The sequence below is a fragment of the Strix aluco genome, chromosome 7, assembly GCF_031877795.1.
Source record: "Strix aluco isolate bStrAlu1 chromosome 7, bStrAlu1.hap1, whole genome shotgun sequence".
Taxonomy (NCBI): domain Eukaryota; kingdom Metazoa; phylum Chordata; class Aves; order Strigiformes; family Strigidae; genus Strix; species Strix aluco.
This window is the reverse complement of record NC_133937.1, coordinates 25721448-25739730: the sequence shown is the minus strand read 5'-3', so window position 1 is coordinate 25739730 and position 18283 is coordinate 25721448. Positions and strand designations below refer to the sequence as shown.

Here is an 18283-nt window from a genome sequence, read left to right as displayed (position 1 = left end):
GGTGCGGGCGGACACATGCGCACCTGGGGGGGCGGGGCGGGGCGCGGGGTGTCTCCGGCGGCGGGGCGGCCCTGGCGCTCAGAGCCGGGCGGTGCGGCTGCACGGCGCCGGGCCCCGCGGTCGGGCGCAGCGCGGAGTCGGCCCGGCCCCATGCCGAGCGCCGCCGCCGTTGAGCCCCGCCATGGGCGGCTGCGTGGGGCGGCAGCGCCGGGAGCGGCCCGCCGCCGGGAATCCCCGCAAGCGAGCAGGTGAGGCGGGGCCGGGCCCGCTGGGGCCATCCCGCCTGGGCACCCCCGGGGTCGCGGGCAGTGGGAGGGGGGGGTCCCGTGTACCCCTGGGGGTGGTGGGCGCGGGGGGAGCGTGGGCACCGGAGCGGCGCAGTCCGTGGGCGCGGGGGTGTGGGGCTGTCCCGTGCACGCCCCCGGGGGTCCCCGGGCTCCGGGGATTCCGGTCCGGTGCGTGGTCCCGGGAGCGGGTAAGTACCGCGGTTCCTATCCCGGCGCCCCGGCGGGGTTTGCAGGGTCAGGGCTGGGGTGTGCGGCGCGACCTGCCCAGCCCTGCCGGTCCCTGGCTCCTCCCGGGGAGGGGTTGCCCCGGGGTGGGGGGGCGCAGGGTGTCGGGTGCCCCCGGTTTGGGCTTGGCAGTGCCCCGACGCTCCGCATCCTGCAGACCGCTGGGTGCCTGCTCGGGGTCAGTGTTGCCCGTACACCGGGCTGCTGACGACGGGCACAACCCCGTCCCCGCTCCCCCGGGCTTCGGGAGGTGCCGGGGGCCCGGCGGCGGGGCGGGCAGCGAGCGCCTGCGCCGGTCCGGAGAGCAGAGGTGTCGGGGGGCGGCTGGTGCAGCCCCGCGGCTCCCCGCAGTTACCGGCAGCCGGATACCCGGGTGCTATGAGCCACCTCCCCGGGATACTGCCCTGGAGGGTTCTGGAGGCCACGGGGATGGGCACGGCTACCTGCTGGCGGAGGGGACGTGGGCCGGCGAGGTGAATCACGCCTGCCTTCCCCTCGCCCGCCTCCGCGGCCGGTGCAATTGCAGCCGGTAATTACCGTGTTTATGGCAAAGCGGTGGTAGGCGGCGGGAGAGGAGGAGCAGGAAGCGTGTCCTCGGGGACCGGGCGCCCCGGCCCTCGCCCACAGCTGGGATGCAAGTGGGAGGGAGGGAGATTGTCCCTGTGGGATGGTGCCCACCATTCCGGCAGCATGTGCGGGGTGCCGTGGCTGCCGTGTCCAGCTGTGCCCCCTGCCCATGGGGAACCGTCCCCACCATGCGGGGCTCCAGGGGTGCCTGTCCACCCTGGGAATGCCCTGCTGGCTTGGGTTAGGGTGCTGGTCCCCCATGGACCCAGCAGCCCTGGGGCTTCTGGCCCCCAGAATTGGAGGTGATTTCTTGCAGGTGAGTCCTGGGGTCCTGTGCTGACTGTTCGCTCAGCTCGGTGGGAGTGTGGGGCCATTGCGTTGTAACTTGGGGCTGCTGTGGCTGGGGGCTCAGATCGCACGTCTGGATCTGTGTGCTCCTTCTGTGCCAGGCAACAGCTGGCTGCAGTGCCTGTGTCTGCATCACTGCTACTCCCTGCCAGGCTCTCCTGGGATGGGTCACTGTCCCCTCCTGGTGCCCCTGTGCCCCTGGCAGTTGCTGCTGGTTTTTTGTAGCATGTCCCTTCCCGGGGCAGCAGGGCCGTCCCTGGTGCTGGGGTGCCCAAGCTGGCTCCTGCCTTCACTTGTGTGGTGCCACCAGCCCCTGGGAGCCACTCAGCGGGTGGTGGAGGATGAAGCAAGGCTGTAGCTGCCCTCACCCACAGTACAGGGACACTGCCCTGGGCCAGCAGCACTCAAGGGAAGGGGTGCTCTGCTTGCCTCTGCTGTTCCAGGGGCCCTGCTAAGCAGTCCACCTGGCCAGTGGCTCCTGCCATGGCTGACACTTGCTGTGACCCCCTACAGAGGGGTCCTACCAGGGCTCCCTGGAGCGGGTGACAGCATTGTCCCCAGGGTGGCCAGCTTGCCGCAGCAGGAAGAGCAGGGGATGCTGGTGGCATGCAACATCCCAATCCTGCCTGGCCCAGGAGGGGACCAGCTGGCACTGCTGGAAGCGGTGTCGCATGCCATCTGGCTGGCATCTCCTCCAGGGTCAAGCCAGCCTCCAGGACTCACCAGTTGGGGCTGCCTGAGGCTCCAGCCAGGCAGGGAGTGAGCCCCAGGGCAGGGGAGCCTCTGGGGTACAGCCTCCTGCCTGGGAGTCCCTGCACCGCAGCACTGTGGAGGGGGCTGAGCCTCAGGCAGGGAGCTGCAGGCACAGGGCAGGAGGCAGGCAGGCTGCCGACCAGATCCTGTTGGCTCGAGTCCGGGCACAGCAAGTGGCTGGACCTGTCCGGTGGTGCTGCCATGGAGAGTTGCACAAGGGGCCAGGAATAGAGCAGCAGGAGGTGATTAGAGGCTGTGGGGCCCAGCTGGGCAGCAGCAATAAATAGATGAGGCTTAAGCCCCTGCCTACCTGGACAAGGCTGCCAGGCACACCTGCCCGCACAGGGCAGCCGTGGCCTGTCCCTGCTGTGGCCAGGCCCTGTGGCTCTGATTCTGCTGCATCCCCTGGGCCAGCCTCTTCCCTTTGCCGCAAGCAGAGCTGGGGGCATGGTGTCGGCTGGGAGTCCTGCCATGCATGACGATCCCAGCTGCAAGGACATCTACCCAAGCCTGGTGGCCACAGCAGCGTGGAGTCATGGTCCCAGCCGTGTCCTTCAGGCTGGCTGTGACTGCTACTCCACTGCCCTCCCGGGGCAGGTGCCGTCTCCGACCTTACTCTGTCCTGCGGTGCTGCAAATCCCTCCTGCCCAGCACCGTGACTGCTGAATCGGCAGCGCTGGCTGCAGCCGGCTGTCCTCGCTCCTCCGGGGAATCAGGTGGGATGTTGCCTGTCAGGGGTGCTCAGTGTCCAGCCCGGGGGTAACTGAGCTCCTGTGCCCCATGGGGACCTCTGGGATGGGTGCCATGTATTGCATCCAGCTCTGGGCTGGGTGCTTGCTTGGAAAGTGGATGCTGTGCTGGCTCCAGTAGTCTTGGAAGGGGTGGGATAAGACTGGTACAAAAAAAAAAGTTTGTGTAGTGCCTTGTATCACTTACCCAGGAAGTAGCTCAGCCCACAGCTGGCAGTGGTGGCTGTCCCCAGCAGCGAGGGTGTGTGGCATCACCTTGCCTGGCAGGTCACTGTGCGGGCACAGGCATCCTTCCTGCCCGGCTGGGGCTCCACATCCCCCGTGTCCCGTCCCCACAGGAAGGGTGCCGGCTGGCTGCCCCAGAGAGAGGGGTGGCAGGAAGGAGCTGTTGTCACTCATTGTCCCCAGCTCAGCTGTGAGTGACAACAGCTCCTTCCTGCCCCACGCTTCCGGCCCAGCCGTGGGGCCGACGTGATGGGGCTGTTCCCACGGGGCTGCAGCCTGCTGTAGGGAGGGCAGGGCAGTGTGGGACTGGCATGGGGGTGGCCTAGACCCCTGGGCAGTGCTGGCTGCTGGGGGTCCCTGGGGACAAGGTTGGGGGCTGTTTCATGGAGATCCAGCCCAGTTTGGCCCATTGCTGGCGCTGCTGCAGGCTGGCAGCCCCCCCCCGCCCCGCCCCCACCGATGCCCTGGAGGCTGTGTGCCTGCTGTCTTGCCCACAGCTGATCCCTGCCATCCCGAGGTGGGCAGAGAGGACAAAGTCCTGCCCCACTTCCCTCACCAGGGCAGCAGCTCAGTCTCTGTAATCCCCTTCCTGCTCCAACTCTCCGGCTTATTTCCTGGCTAATTCCCCAAGCTATAAATACTGCTCTGCCTCAAAGGGCCCCAAGGCCTAGTGGCCACCCCACAGGGCAGGGGCTGGTCCCTCTAGCATGGGTGCAAGAGCCCTCATCCCTTCTGGGGGAAAAGGATGTCACTTGGGAGTGCAACTGCTATGGGGCCAGTGGGACCTTGGGCAGGGCTAGCTTTAGCCAAGTTTCCCCTGGCTGCATTGGGGACTGTCCTGTGCTGGGCAGGGGAGTCCCTTGGACACTGCTGCGCACAGTGTGAGGGGTCCCTGGGAACCTGTGGGGATGGAGGTGGGGGGCTCAGGGCCCAAGGGGGAGCCCTGTCCCTTGGCTGAGCTTCCCCCTCCCCTCCCCAGGCCGCAATGAGCCCCTGAAGAAGGAGCGTCCCAAGTGGAAGAGTGACTACCCCATGACGGATGGGCAGCTGCGTAGCAAGCGCGATGAGTTTTGGGACACAGCACCCGCCTTCGAGGGCCGCAAGGAGATCTGGGACGCCCTGAAGGCAGCTGCCTATGCTGTGGAGGCCAACGACCACAGCCTGGCCCAGGCCATCCTAGATGGAGCCAGCATCACCCTGCCCCACGGTGAGAGACGGCACAGGGGGTGAGGTGGGGTGAGTGCTGAGTGTCCCATATCTGGGCACATGGGGGTCCCAGGTTGGAGAGGAGAGGGGTCCCCAGCTGCCATCCACGCAGCTCAACCCAGCCAAGGTGGGCAAGGCAGGCTCTGCCCCACTGCCTGGGGTGGCCCTGTCCCCATTTGGGTGGTCCATGGGGATGCCCACCCACAGCATCTTACCCTGCCATCCTCAGGGTCCCTGACGGAGTGCTACGATGAACTGGGCAACCGGTACCAGCTGCCCGTCTACTGCCTGGCACCTCCTGTCAACCTCATCCTGGAGAGGAGTGAGGAGGAGGCAGCGGAGCCAGCTGAGCCCCTGCCCAACGCCCGGCGGGAGTTTGCCCTCAAAGTGCGACTCTCCACTGGCAAGGACCTGCGGCTCAACGCCAGCATGGGTGACACCATCGGGCAGCTGAAGAAGCAGCTGCAGGCACAGGAGGGCATCGACCTGGCCTGGCAGCGCTGGTTTTTCTCAGGCAAGCTGCTCACTGACCGCACACGGCTGCAAGAGACCAAGATCCAGAAGGATTTTGTTGTGCAAGTAATCGTCAACCAGCCTCTGCCACCCAGGAACTGAGCCCCCCCGCACTGGTTGCGGGAAGAGGGCAGGGGGCTGGGGGGCAGTGGCACCTCTGGGGACGCACCAAGCTGTGTCCCAGCCCTGCCGGAGTGGGGGCAGCTCCTCCCCCTCAGGGTGCCCCCCACCTGGGTGATTTCCCCCCCCGCCCCGGAAGGGCTGCATGGGGCTGTGCCACTACAGTGGCCCCTCTCAGCTGGGACACGGGCACACACTGCGTTTGCTGCAGGAGGTTTGAGACCAAATGTCTCCGAGGGGGTCGGCACGGCTGGGGCCCCGCTGCCAGGCTGTGCCGGCGGGGGGAGGCCGTGACCTGCTGGGCTCTGGCTCCCCTTGGCCAGGAGGCCCCAGGGTGCTGGGCTGGGTGGAGATGTCTCCCCTCTGTACATAGTCTGTATTTATCAATAAAGCCTTTTCATCCTTTCTCTGTCCCTGAGGCAGGTGGGGGGGGGCTGTCACCTGCAGCTATGGATGGTCCCTGTACCTGTCCATGTTGGGATGGACATAGGGTGGCCAGGGAGAGCCTGAATCCCCCAGCTCTGCTCCCCAGTGGCACCCTGACCCTGTCCCACCAGCCCCAGCTCTTCGTCTGCCTCGACCCTTCCCCAGCGCTGCTGCCATCATCCCATTGCTATCCAGGCCACTTGCTGGCGTGGGACCACTGCCTCCTTTTCCCAGTGTTCCCCTCTGGAGTTTTCAGCCTGTGCCTGTCCCAGGGCCAGGCAGGACAGTCCATGGAGGAGAATGGTCCCAGGACCAGCATCACCTGTCCTGATGAAAATGGCACCTTTCTGCAGCCAGAGGCTGTGGCAGCCAGAGGCTGTGACACCCATGGGACCAGGCACTCAAGGGTGTCCCTGGGAACTGCCTGGGAGGGTGACAGTGATGTGTCCCATCTGTCCTTCCTCCAGGTCCTGTGCCGAGGGCTGGTGCCCAGCGCATTAACTGTCCCAGCACAGGGCAGCGCTGGCCTCATCTTACAAAGGGGGAGAGCAAAGCCCAGGGGGGGCTGAACAATGTCCCTGCTGCCAGGAATAGCTGCTGGCTCTGCCTGACAGCCCCACGTGAGGCTGGTCCCACTGTGAGGCTGCCCGTGCATGGCAGGGGAGGCGAGGCAGCCACTGGGATCCTGGCAGAACTGCTTGGGATGCTCCACACCTGAGGTCATCCTCCAAAGGGGCGCAGAGGGGCTGTGGTTCTCAGCATCATGTGTTGCCTGCTACTGGTTGAGAGGTTTGGGGGGGGGGGGGGGGCATCACCTCCTTTTGGAGTGGGCAGCAACACCCCTCGCCAGGTGCCAGGGAGCCTTGGGTGATGTTGGTGGGTGGTGCAGCATCTGGTTGCATGGGGATGGGGTGATGGGAGCCACAGGGAGCATTCTGTCTGCCCAGGGTGGGTGGCACAGGTACAGGACTGATGGGGCAACGCCAGACCATTTTCCGGCTCCATCGAGCCTCTCTGGACCGGCCGCCATGGGCTGTGCGCACCCAGCTCCCTGCACCCAGCACGGGGGTCCTGGGCAGCCCTTGAGGGGGGCAGTGGGTCTCTTTAAGAGGGTGCAGTGCTGGGGAGGTGAGCCAGGGCCACCAGAAAGCAGGAGGGTGAGCTCATGGCAAAGCTGCCCCAGTCATGTGGAGCAGCCACAGCTGACGGTGCCCTTGGGCTGCGGGACGGAGGGGCCGGCAGCATAAAGCCCTGCGGCCAGCAGAGCCGCCGGCAGCACCAGGAGCCAGGGCCGGGCAAGGAGGAGAGGCTGCATCCTGCACAGGACTGTGCACTGCGGGCAGACATGGAGCTGGATGTGCAACGGGCCAAGGATCTCATTGAGCAGAAGCTGGCAGAGGAGGAGGAGGAGGAGAAGGTGGGTCCACAGGGTAGGGGGCACCTGCCTGGGCTGCAGCAGGGACCCGCTTTGCGCTGTGTCCATCTTTAAGGACTCAGATGTGAGAAGGCTGGCACTGACCCTGCCATCCCGGGGAAAGCAGCGAGGTGGCCAAGGGCTCACAGGGGCATCGGGTTCCCAAACCAGGAGCTCTTGCCCATGGGGCAGAGCCGAGCAACAGGCAGGTGCTCAGCTTGCCAAGTAGGGCAGGTGGGCAAGCATAAGACCAAGGGCTGCTTGGGTGTCCTGTAGACCTCAGCAGCAAGCTGTGAGCTGTGCCCAGAGCCACCTCCACTGGCGGACTGGGGACAGAGGTGGTGGGGTTGCTCCGTGCCCAGCCAGGACCATGCAGCCCCCCTGTACCCATGCAGCGACTCAAAGAAGATGGCACACGGGAGCCACCAGCTGTGGAGCGGATGAGCACACCTGACCTGGAGGAGGAGAAACGCCGTGGCCCCAGGAACTGGGGCCTTGAGGCCATCAAGGTGAGGGACAACAGGGAGCAGGGGGCGTGGGGGGCAGCTGGGCATAGAGGAGGTAAATAGGGCTTTGCATGTCCCCCCCAAGGGCCAGGAGCGGGTGCGGAAGAGCTCAGTGGACCTGCGGCGAGAGATCATAGACGTGGGGAGCATCCAGCGCCTCATCGAGCTCCGCAAGCAGCGCCGGCAGCGCCGGGAGGAGCGGGCAGCCACCCCTGAGCCCCCCCCACCGCCTGAGCCCCTGGAGATTGTATGTCAGGGGGTCCCAGGGTGCGGGAGGGGGCTGCTGGGACAGGGGCTAGAGCTCCCATGGGCCAGACCCCAAGTCACCTTGCCAGCCGAGGACCTCCCCAGGGAAGCAGGGCAGGGGGGGCCCCGTGTTGTCCCCTTTCCCGTGTCCCTGTGATGCTCCAGCCCTGAGCCCATCCTGCCACCAGGAGGGTCCTGTGGAGCCGGAGACCTTCCTGCGAGCTGCCGTCCAGGGCAAGATGCGTGTCATCGAGAAGTTTCTGGCAGATGGTGGCTCCCCCGACACGTGTGACGAGGTAGTGTCCCCAAAGGCTGCTGGCTGCCCCCCACCTGTGCCCTGCCACCATGCCCCGCCATGCCTGCTGGCAGAGGCTGGGACCACCGGGACAGGGCTGGGTGTACAGCTGGGCTGGGGATGAATCCATCTGCCAACGTGGTGCCTTGTCCCCCCAGTTCCACCGCACAGCTCTGCACCGCTCCTCGCTGGAAGGACACACGGACATCCTGCAGAAGCTGCTGGACAGTGGGGCCACTGTCAACTTCAGGGACCGGGTGAGGCCAGATCCTGCCCCCGACTCTGTGCTGGTCTGAGCCTCCGGGCATGGTGCAGCTGGAGCAACAGCAGGGTTGGAGTCCCCGCAGCAGGGCAGTGCTGTCCCCACTGCCGAGGTGGCCGCAGGCAGGGCTCTGCTGGCTCAGCCCAGGCACGGGGACCAGCTGGGGCAGGGGACAGACACGGGGTGGGGTGTCCCCTGCCATCGCCATGACGTGGCTCTGTGCGCTCAGCTGGACTGCACCGCTGTGCACTGGGCCTGCCGGGGTGGGCACCTGGATGCTGTCAAACTGCTGCAGGACCATGGGGCAGACCTCAACCTGAAGGACAAGGTATGCAGGGCAGAGTTGGAGGGCATGGAGCTGGGCCAGGGGCATGGGCGTGCCCTGGGGGACCAGGACTGGCCCTGTGCTAGGCTAGCAGGGGTGGGTGCTGATCCCCTCTGGTGTCCATCTCCTCCCCCCTCAAGCTGCTCAGCACCCCCCTCCACGTGGCCGCCCGGACTGGACACCTTGACATCGTGGAGCACCTCATCCACTGCGGGGTGGACATCAACTCCCCGGACAGGGTGAGCGCTGTGGTCGCGCAGTCAGCACTGGGTGGGTAACACTGATCTCTCCTCCCTTGGCTGACCCCTCCAGGGGCTCCCAGCACCTGCAGCAGGGCATGACCAGACACACTCGCATCCCTGCCTCAGGTGCTGGCAGCTGCAGCCAGAGCTGGGACAGCATTGTGGTTTAACCCCAGCCAGCAACTAAGCACCACACAGCCACTTGCTCACTCCCCTCTCCACAGTGGGATGGGGAGGACAATCGGAAAAAACAAGTTAAATTCATGGGTTGATACAAGAACAGTTTAATGACTAAAATAAAATATGATGAGAGTAATAATAATAGTAGTAATAATTGTAATGAAAATTAGTATAGCAAGAAGAGAGAGAGAAACAAAATCCAAGAAAAGACAAGAGATGCACGATGCAATTGCTCACTACATAGTGACCGATGCCCAGACAGTCCCCGAGCAAAGATCACCCCTCCTGGCCAACTTCCCCCAGTTTATATACTGAGCATGACGTTCTACGGTATGGAATATTCCTTCGGCTCGTTTGGGTCAGCTGTCCTGGCTATGCTCCCTCCCAGCTTCTTGTGCTCCTGCTCACTGGCAGAGCATGGGAAAAATCCTTAACTTAGGGTAAGCACTACTTAGGAACAATTAAAACATCAGTGTGTTATCCACATTATTCTTGCCCTAAATCCAAAACACAGCAGTGTACCAGCTACTAGGAAGAAAATTAACTCTATCCCAGCTGAAATCATGACAGGGGGGCACCGTTCCCCTTGTCCTCATGGGGAGGTGTGTATGCGGGGAGCCAGGGAGCAGTGCTGGGGACAGGCAAGGGGTCCCTGTCCCCGGGGCTGGACCATGATCTCCATTCTGGCTGTGTCTCTCGCAGGAAGGCGACACAGCGCTGCATGACGCCACGCGGCTCAGCCGCTACAAGATCATCAAAATGCTGATTCTGTACGGGGCTGACATGATGGCCAAGAACCATGTGAGCAGGGGGAGGTCAGCACCAGGGCCGTTTGCTGCCCTAACATGTTACACCACCCCAGCCCCAGCCCCTCTCTGCCTGCTCTTGCAGGCTGGCAAGACCCCAACGGACCTGGTGCAGCAGTGGCAGGTGGACACACGCCAGGCGCTGGAGACCAAGGAGCAGCCGCAGGGGGAGATGGAGGTCCCTGCGTGACAGCACTGGGCAGGGACCAGGGACCTGGCTTGGTTCCAAGGAGCAGGATCCAGCCAAGACTTGTCCGTGTCAATAAAAGCCAGCAAAGAGCAGTGTTTGGCCTCAGGGGACTGTGGGGCTGGGCAGCCTGCGCCAGGGGTGATGGAGTGATGAAGATGGGTGATCTGGGGAGCTGAGTTACCCGGCAGCACGGATGTGCCCTGCCTCCTAGCACAGGGACTGGGGTGTTGGTGACACCATGGGGCCAGAACACGAGTGGTTCAAGGGTGGGACTCCTTGCTGCAGGATGCCCTGGTTGCTTGCAGTGCTTCAAAGTCCCACCTGAGCAAGCTCAGGGAGGAAAACTACATCAAGGGCAGCTCAATCCAGGTTCATGCTGTGCTGGAGGCTGGGATTGCGCCAGGAAGCAGCAGCCATACCCCTGCCAGGCAGCCGCTCCATGGCTGCTTTTTCTCCTGCTTTCCCCACTGGAGCCATCCCCGTGGGGACACAGCAGCCCCTTTGCAGGCTCATGACTTCTGCTGAGTGCAGTGCTCATTACTCCCTACCCAGAAATGCTCCTTCTCACCTGTTTACAGGAAACCCTACACCAACACCCAGAGCAGGGGAACTCTGCTCACAGCCCGGGGGACTCCCTGCAATGCCTGGTCCCTTCCCAGCCCTGCAGCCTGTCTCTGTAGGTGGCAGAGGAATGGCTGCCAGGACTGGCAAGCGGAAGGCAAAGCGCAGCTGGGGTGGCCGGGGCTCACCCGGAGGGGTGCTGAGCTCCAGCAGCCGAATCCTGGAGCAGGGAAGAGCATTCTGAGCTCACCCAGTACCGCCCCCCACATCGTCTGCCCAGCCAGGTTGCGGGTCCCTCACGTGCCCCGTCAAACATTAACAGCCCCTCGGCAGGGCAGGCAGTACGGCCAGCAGCAGCACCCAGCCACCATGGCATTCAGCACCCGCCTCGCCTGGCCCCTCCGGCCTGCCCTGGCAGCTCTGTGCCAGGCAGCCCGTGGGCAGCGCCGGGGGCTCAGCGTCCCCGTGGGACCAGGGCACTCACTCGACCTCGGGGGCATCTTCCCGCCCCTCGCCACCCCCTTCTCACCCACGCAGGAGGTGGACTATGCCCAGCTGGAGGGGAACCTGCGCCGCTACGCCAACGTCCCCTTCCGAGGTGAGTGCTGCCCACTGCCCCTCTCTGTGCAGGCTCCTGCCAGACCCTGCCTGCCACAGGGGCTGTGCAACAGTGTGCAGGCAGCCTGTTGGCTTCCCAAGGGTGGGTGCTCAGCCTCCAGCCAGACTTTGCTCTGGGGTTGGCAGCCCCTTGGGTAACCCATGTAGGACCCTTTTCAAGGCATATGCCCACACAGACTGGGCACACACGTATGTCCTTGTACACCCCTGTTACACTCTGGTGCATGCTTGCATGCACGCTCCACACATGTGCAGGCTTGCACATGTTCTCCACATGTAGCTGCAGGCTTGCACCTGCCCTCTGCACACTCACACAGATTCAGCACCACAGGATGCATATCTGTTGATTGCCAGGATGGATGGATGGGAGGAGAGGGGCTGCAGGAAGAGGCTGGGGCTTGCAGGGATGTGTCCCGGGGTCTCCTCTCTTCTGACCAGGTTGTGAGTCCAGGGCTGTGGGGATGGGGACTGGAGAGGGTACCCCGTGGGCTGCAGAGCCTTTTCTGAGTGCCCAGGGACAAGGAAGGCAGAGAGGATGATGGGGACACCCAACCCTCCTGGCATCCTGGAGCCCTGGCTGCTGCAGCAGAGCCTGGCAGCAGTGGGCTGGAGCTGGCCTGCCTGTGCCCGTGGTGCTGGCAGGGTCCCAAGAAAAGGGTTTGTGTGCCCCAACCGGGGACAGGACAGCACAGCCTGGCTCCAGGCACCAATAAATGCCCAGCTAGCAGTGCTGCGTGGGGGTGGTTTCTGGGAATGGAGACAGGCAGGCGGTGTGTTCAGTCCACAGAGTGCAAACACAAAGGTGCTCGGGTAAGGGATGGCACCGCCGGTGCTCCCTGTGGTGCAGGTGGGCACCTGCCATCTGGGGGGCACATACCCACATGTGCCCTTTGGGGAGGAGCCCACGGCTTTGCCGGGCACCTGCAGGAGCCTCCTGGCCCAAGAGAGCTGCTGGATGCAGGCATCAGGCTGCACTGGGTGCCTAGTGCCCACCCGAGAGTGGGGTGTGGAGAGGGCAGGAACGGCTGCGCCATGGGCACCCTGCTCCTGTGCCCGAGCCCTGCCTTCCCCACGCTTGCATTTCAGGGCTGGTGGTGCTGGGCTCCAATGGGGAATACCCCTACCTGGCACCCCGTGAGCAGCTGGAGGTGGTGAGCTGCGTGCGCCGGGCTCTGCCCAGGGACCGCCTGCTGCTGGCTGGCTCAGGCTGCGAATGTGAGTGCCTGTGTGGGCAGCGTGGGGGCCATGTGTCCCCCCCGGGGCATCCCTCACCCCTCTGCCTCCTCCCCAGCCACCCAGGCCACCATCGAGCTGACAGTCAACATGGCAGAGGCAGGGGCCGATGTGGCACTGGTCGTGACACCCTGCTACTACCGGGGGGCCATGACCAGCGGCGCCCTGGTCCAGCACTACACGGAGGTGAGCCATGTCTGGTGCCCGCTGGCAGCCCCAGCTGGGGCAGCAGCACGGACAGGGAGCGCATCGCACACATCTCTGACCCACCCCAGCTGCTGAGTTCTGCCCGGCTGCCCGTAGGTTGCCGACGCATCCCCCATTCCCGTGGTGCTCTACAGCGTCCCTGCCAACACTGGCCTGGACCTGCCCCTGGAGGCTGTCCTCACCCTGGCTCAGCACCCCAACATCGTCGGGATCAAGGACAGCGGTGGGGATGTGAGTGGGGCAAGGCTTTCCTGGGGCTGGCTGCCATCAAACCTTGCCCCAAGCTGGGAATGGGGAGCTGGGACTTGCAGCCCTCCCCTGGGCCCTGGGGATGCCGCATGAGCCCCATGGAGGGGAGACGGGGTGATGCCTGCCCCGGGGCACAGCGTGTTTCTCTCCAGATTACCCGCATGGGGCTGATGGTCCACAAGACACGGCAGGAGGATTTCCAGGTGCTGGCGGGATCGGCTGGCTTCCTGATGGCGAGCTATGCCCTGGGTAGGTGCTACTGCCCCTGCTCAGCTGGGAGCATGGGGTGCTGCCCCGGGGGCACTGGTAGGGACTGGCAGCTGGGTGGGAGGAGGCAGGTGAGAGACAGCAATGCCTGGGAGGTGCTGGTTGGGCATCGCATGCCAAACGGGCTGCCAATGTGCTCTGATGTCCCCAGGTGCATCTGGGGGGGTCTGTGCCCTCGCCAATGTCCTGGGTGCCCCGCTGTGCCAGCTGGACCACCTGTGCCGCAAGGGCCACTGGCAGGAGGCCCGTGACCTCCAGCACCGGCTCATTGAGCCCAACACGGCGGTGAGTGGGCAGCACCCTCTGGGATGCTGCAGGGTGGGGGTGCCAGGCCATGACAGAACTGGGAGGCAGCAAAGGATGGAGGTCCTTGGGGCTGTGGGGGGTGGAGTGGTGGTCTAGGGGTGACAGGATGGACAGAACCCGGCCAGTGAGCCAAGTGAGCCTGGAGGCAGAGGGGTGGGAAATGCCAGCCCTGCCATGCCAGGAACAGTGTGTCCACTGGCAGCAGGTCCCTGCCTGACCCCCTGAAGGCAAGGCCACCTATTTATAGGCAGCAATGGGGGGAAGAGCTGCTCCTCCCTGGGCCTCCCACTCCACTGCAGGTAATTCACTGCGGGGCTGCAGCCACCCCGCAGCCTGCCCAGCCTTGCAGCCCTGCATGGGGCTGGTGCAGGAGCCCACAGAGCATGCTGCTGTGTCCCACACGAACCAGCAAGCCCCCGCACCCTCCCTCCTGCAGGTCACCCGTCGGTTTGGAATCCCAGGACTGAAGAAGGCCATGGAGTGGTTTGGCTACTACGGGGGTCCCTGCCGTGCACCTCTGGCCCCACTGAGCCCCCCGCAGGTTGAGGAGCTGAGGGGCGCCTTCAGTGCCAACGGCTGGTTGTGAGGGGTCCCCCCCACCCCTCCCTGCACCACGAAGGCAGGAGCCAGGGACCCCAGGAGTTGGGGATGTGGTGGGGACAGTGGGACGAGGCCAGGAGAAAGCCACCCATCTCACTCCTTCCTGCTGGACAGGGCTGCCCTGAGCAGAGTGGGTAGAGGGGACACCCAGCACCCCCTGGCCACACTTGCATCCCTGCCAGCCCCCAGGGTCCTGCTGTCCCCACCTAGGAAGGGATGGATCCCTGCACCGTGAGCTGGGAATAAACCTGCTGCCCCCACTCTGTGTCTGCAGTCCTGCCCACGCAAGCAGCCCCCCACCCATCCCTGGTCCCAGCAAAAAGGACACGGCCCAGGCATTTGGCAACGTGGTTTACTCAGCTGAGGCCTGTGCAGGCAGCAGCACAAGGCAGGGTCATGGCAAGGCACGGGACCGGTGCAGGCAGAGACCGGCAGGGAGGGCACGGCCCCTAGAGCCCACCACCAGGCTGTGAGGGCTGCCAGGACCCCTGCGCCATGGCCAGCCAGACCTCACTGGGGGTGAAGGTGAGCACGCAGGGGGGAGATGAAGAATGCGTGCAGGGGGCAAGATGGGGAGCTGTGTGCCCCCTGCCCACCCTGCCTGCCCCTTTGCCACGCCCCTATCCCGCCCCCACCCTTCCCAGGCCCCCTGCTCCAGCCCTGGCACCCCACGCAGCCCTGCTCATGCCCCTCATCCCAGGCTCCAGCTGACCCTGCTCCTTGCTCGCTATTGCTCCTGCCCTCCCCCAGCGTGCAGCAGACGTGGGCCAGGCTGGGCGTCCCTCGGTCCCCCTCAGTGGGGATGCTGCTGTAGATGTCCCCAAGGCAGTGGGTGGGCTGGATTGGCACAGGAATGAGGAGGACACAGCCCATCAGCTGGCCCTGAGAGCAGGCTGGGTCCTTCAGGGGCACCATGTCACCCTGCTAAGGGCACGCAGGGGATGGCCAGTCACTCAGAGCTAAGGGCAGAGGCCACAGGGTGACGGAGGTGCCCACCCTGCCTCGGGACCACGGTAGTGAAGGGGGCCAGGAGCTGCCCCTCTATGGACATGTGGTCCAGCCAGCAGCTCCCGTCCAAGGCACCCTGGCAGTGGGGTCAGGGGCCAGCCACAGCCCCTACACCCCTGCTCCATCCTCTGCAGCAGGCTAGCAGCCCCGGTGGTCCACAGCCTTCCTGGGGGACAGAGGGGCCGAGCCCTGGCCACCCTGTCCCCCTGCTGCTCTGGCAGCTGCCAGGGCTATAGCCAGAGAGAGAAGGCACCATGGCTGCCCCGGGGCACTTGGGTGGAGAGCAGAGGGCCCCATCCCCCCCAGCTGCGGGGGTTCAGTGGGGGGGGCCTTGATGAGGACAGAGGGCAGAGGGGCACCCAGCAGTGCCACGTCCCTGCTCTGGGGATGGCGGGGCCAGCCAGTGCCCAGCAGCAGGGTCCGTGCTGCGGCAGGAGGGGACGCGGGGCACCGTCATGCTGTCAGGTTGTGGGCAGACTTGGAGGCGCCCTGGGCCCTCTGGATGACGGCTGGGCATTTCTCCCGCCGCAACAGCTTGTTGTTCTCAAAGAAGCCCTCGTTGCGTGGCACCCCGTGGGAGCCGTCGGGGAAGGTCAGGAGACCTGGGGAGGGGAGGGAAGGGCTGGGAGTGAAGTGGCAGGGAGCAGCACCAACAGGGACCAGGCTGGAGGGACAAAGCGGGAGACGCTGGACAGGGCTGTGCTGAGCTGGAGCAGCGCGGGGCTGCGGCTGCCTGCACCATGCTGCCAGGCACTCACCGAAGCCATACACGCGCCCGCCTTTGAACTCGCCCTCAAAGGTCATGTTGTCGCAGCGGGTGAAGACGCCGACGCCGTTGAACTTGCCCTGCACAAACTCCCCCTCGTACCTGCATGGGGGGAGTTCCTGAGGCAGCAGCTCCCCAGAAGCAAGTGGGGACACCCGGGGGGGGGGTGTACGCAGGGGTGCCATGCTCACCTGGAGCCGTCGGAGAAGGTGAGCACGCCGCAGCCATGGAAGAGCCCATTCTCAAAGTGCCCCACATAGGCGGTGCCGTCGGCAAACGTCAGCTGCCCAACACCATGCCTGCGACCTAGGCGAGGGCGGAAACAGGCAGGGCTGGACGGAACAGGCAGTGCTGGACAGAAGGAGGCAGGGACTGCCCCGGCATGGTGCTCTGCAGGGACGTGGGGGCTGTTTGGCCCCCAGCACAGGCAGCACCGACCCCTCCCGCCCCATCTCACCTTCCTTCCACTCGCCACGGTACTCCTCCCCGTTGGAGTAGGTGAAGGAGCCTTTGGTGAGGGTCATGGTGGCTGTCTCCAGCAGCACAGTGCAAGAGCTGGCAGGGAGAGGCGCGGAGGGTGGCTGCTGGGAGGGGGGAGCAGCCGGGCTCGCCCAGAGTCCCCGCATCCCCTCAGCTCACAGAGAGCCACGTGTCTGCCCTAGGGATGGCTCTGCTGTGGTACACTGCAGATGAGGAGGTGACCTCAGGAGCACGGCCACCCTGCCTTGCCTCTGAAACCCCAGCCGCCGGGTTTGGGTTGCTGCCCGCCCCACTGCAGGGCTCAGGGCAGTATGAGCCCACGGGGGTCACAGCCCTGTGAAACGTGAGTGAGCAACAGGAAGAGGAGCGCGGCAGGAGCTGGCTGCCTCCAGCATGGCTCCCTGGCAGGACCCGAGGGGCCCCGCACCACGGCAGGCTCAGAGCAGGGACCACCCTCAGCTCTGTTGGGGCAGTCCCAGGAGGAAACAGGCATTCTGGAGAGGAGATGCTTGCCGGGTTGTGCCGACTCTTCAGGGGAGGGAGCAGAGAGCTTGTGGGGTTTGCAGCTCCAGCATCAAGGATGGGCAGACCTGGCTCACTCCCCAGGAATGGAGTGGCCCCTCCTCCTAAGAGGGACAGCAGGGAGAGGGCCCTGGCCTGGCTCCAAGAGTTTGCAATCCTGCCTGCCGACAGCCAGCAGCCCCCGGAGCACTGCACACTCCCAAAGCCGCTGCCACGCAGCACAGCTTTCCCCAGCACACAGGGAAGGCACCAGCATGGAGACAGCCCCATGGGTGGGCTGGGCGCTGCCTCTCCAGCAGCTCCCGGTGCGGCTCAGGCAGTGCCTGTGACGGGAAGGGGCTCCCCACTTCCAAAGAAGGTCTCCCCGCTCACACCGGACTGTGCATCCCTGGGGAGATGGGTGCTGAGCCACGCTAACCAGGACACGGCGCCCAGGCGCTCATCAGCAGGGAACTTGCAAGGGCTTTGTGTACAGAGGAGAAATGGCCCCCAGCCAAGCTGAGCAGCGACTGAACACTGCTCTCTGCTGATGGTAGAGACCAGGAGCTCAGCGCCGACTCCCCAGCCTGCCCAGCACCTCTGGGAACACCGGTGCCAGGAGGAGGAGAGGGTGCTGCTGGGGGCTGTTAACACTAGCTGCAGGGAAGGGCTCCCTCCACCAGCACGGCCTGTGCCTGGACCTGCAACTTCAACCAGGGGACGAGCAGCATTTGCCTGTGAGCAACCCGGCCTGCCCAGCAGCTGGATGTCCCCCCAGTGGCACCCACACACCCCAGAGCCCTGCACGCACAGCGCCCACAGCAAGCGGTGGCCGTGTATGCAGCACATCTTGAGCTGTGCATGCCTCCACTCTGAGCCCACAACCTGCCCGGGCCACGCACCCACGGGCTGGAGCCACGCGTGGGGGCAAGGGGTGCATGACCCAGTTGGGCCACACACCCCTGGGCAGCGCATGGACACCCTTCCCGTGCCACGCACCCACAGGGGACACATGCACACCCCACCCGGGTAGCGTGCTCAGAGGTGGCGATGGCACCCACGGCTGATTCATGCACACCCCACTGGATCGGCGCCCTGTCGTGTCCATGCACCCACGGCTGATGCACCCACGCCCCGCTGTGTCCATGCACCCACGGCTGATGCATGCAGGCCCCGCTGTGTCCATGCACCCACGGGCGATGCGTGCACGCCCCACCGGGTCCATGCAGCCAGGGGCGGTGCACGCACGCCCCGCCGGGACACCCGTGGCGATGCCCGCAGGCGGTGCGGGCGGGCCGGGCGGCGCAGGGACCCGCGGCCCGCGCTCACCTGGCTCCGCGCTCGCCGCCCGCACCGCTCCCCACAGCGGTCCCGCCGAGGGGCGGTGGCACGGCCACCTCCCCTGCCAGCCCCCCGCCCCGCCGGGCGGCTCCACGCCGCCAGCGTCCATCCCCGCCCGCCGTTGGCTGTCTCCACGGCAACCGCTAGCAACGCGGCTGGTCATTGGCCGGCTTCGCAACACGCCCTCTCCAGTCGCCATCTTTGTCTGGGGCAGGGCGTCCTCCTCACCGGGCGTGTGGGCAGAGGGGCAGCGCCCCCCCT

General features: G+C 65.4%; 4 protein-coding genes across 6 annotated transcripts; 3 read left to right on the top strand and 1 right to left on the bottom strand.

The window, feature by feature from the left end:
* Positions 1–53: 53 nt before the first annotated feature.
* UBTD1 (ubiquitin domain containing 1) lies at positions 54–5398 on the top strand. Of its 2 annotated transcripts, none has more exons than XM_074831085.1 (3): positions 54–248; positions 4134–4361; positions 4590–5398. In XM_074831085.1, exons 1-3 carry the CDS (start codon positions 182–184, stop codon positions 4973–4975), a joined length of 681 nt encoding a protein of 226 aa, XP_074687186.1. In that variant the 5' UTR covers positions 54–181; the 3' UTR covers positions 4976–5398. The 2 variants fall into 2 exon arrangements, with proteins under 2 accessions (XP_074687186.1, XP_074687184.1); XM_074831083.1 differs by lacking the exon at positions 54–248 and adding an exon at positions 365–2896.
* Positions 5399–6220: 822 nt separating this feature from the next.
* Positions 6221–9977, top strand: ANKRD2 (ankyrin repeat domain 2). The gene is given in 10 exon segments (XM_074831082.1): positions 6221–6652; positions 6655–6836; positions 7229–7342; positions 7425–7586; positions 7774–7881; positions 8039–8137; positions 8372–8470; positions 8608–8706; positions 9592–9690; positions 9781–9977. Coding segments are annotated over 10 exon segments (1386 nt in total). The 5' UTR covers positions 6221–6333; the 3' UTR covers positions 9886–9977.
* A 798-nt stretch (positions 9978–10775) lies between these two features.
* On the top strand, positions 10776–14186 carry HOGA1 (4-hydroxy-2-oxoglutarate aldolase 1). Its single transcript, XM_074831068.1, has 7 exons — positions 10776–11044; positions 12151–12279; positions 12356–12483; positions 12601–12735; positions 12906–13002; positions 13172–13305; positions 13763–14186. Exons 1-7 carry the CDS (start codon positions 10816–10818, stop codon positions 13910–13912), a joined length of 1002 nt encoding a protein of 333 aa, XP_074687169.1. The 5' UTR covers positions 10776–10815; the 3' UTR covers positions 13913–14186.
* Positions 14187–14260: 74 nt separating this feature from the next.
* Positions 14261–18128, bottom strand: MORN4 (MORN repeat containing 4). Of its 2 annotated transcripts, XM_074831067.1 has the most exons (5): positions 18011–18128; positions 16158–16255; positions 15892–16006; positions 15693–15802; positions 14261–15536 (listed from the first exon to the last, which is right to left on the bottom strand). In XM_074831067.1, the coding sequence occupies exons 2-5, from the start codon at positions 16222–16224 to the stop codon at positions 15388–15390; spliced, it is 441 nt and encodes a 146-aa protein (XP_074687168.1). In that variant the 5' UTR covers positions 16225–16255; positions 18011–18128; the 3' UTR covers positions 14261–15387. The 2 variants fall into 2 exon arrangements, with proteins under 2 accessions (XP_074687168.1, XP_074687167.1); XM_074831066.1 differs by lacking the exon at positions 18011–18128 and having other exon boundaries at positions 16158–17921.
* Positions 18129–18283: the final 155 nt, after the last annotated feature.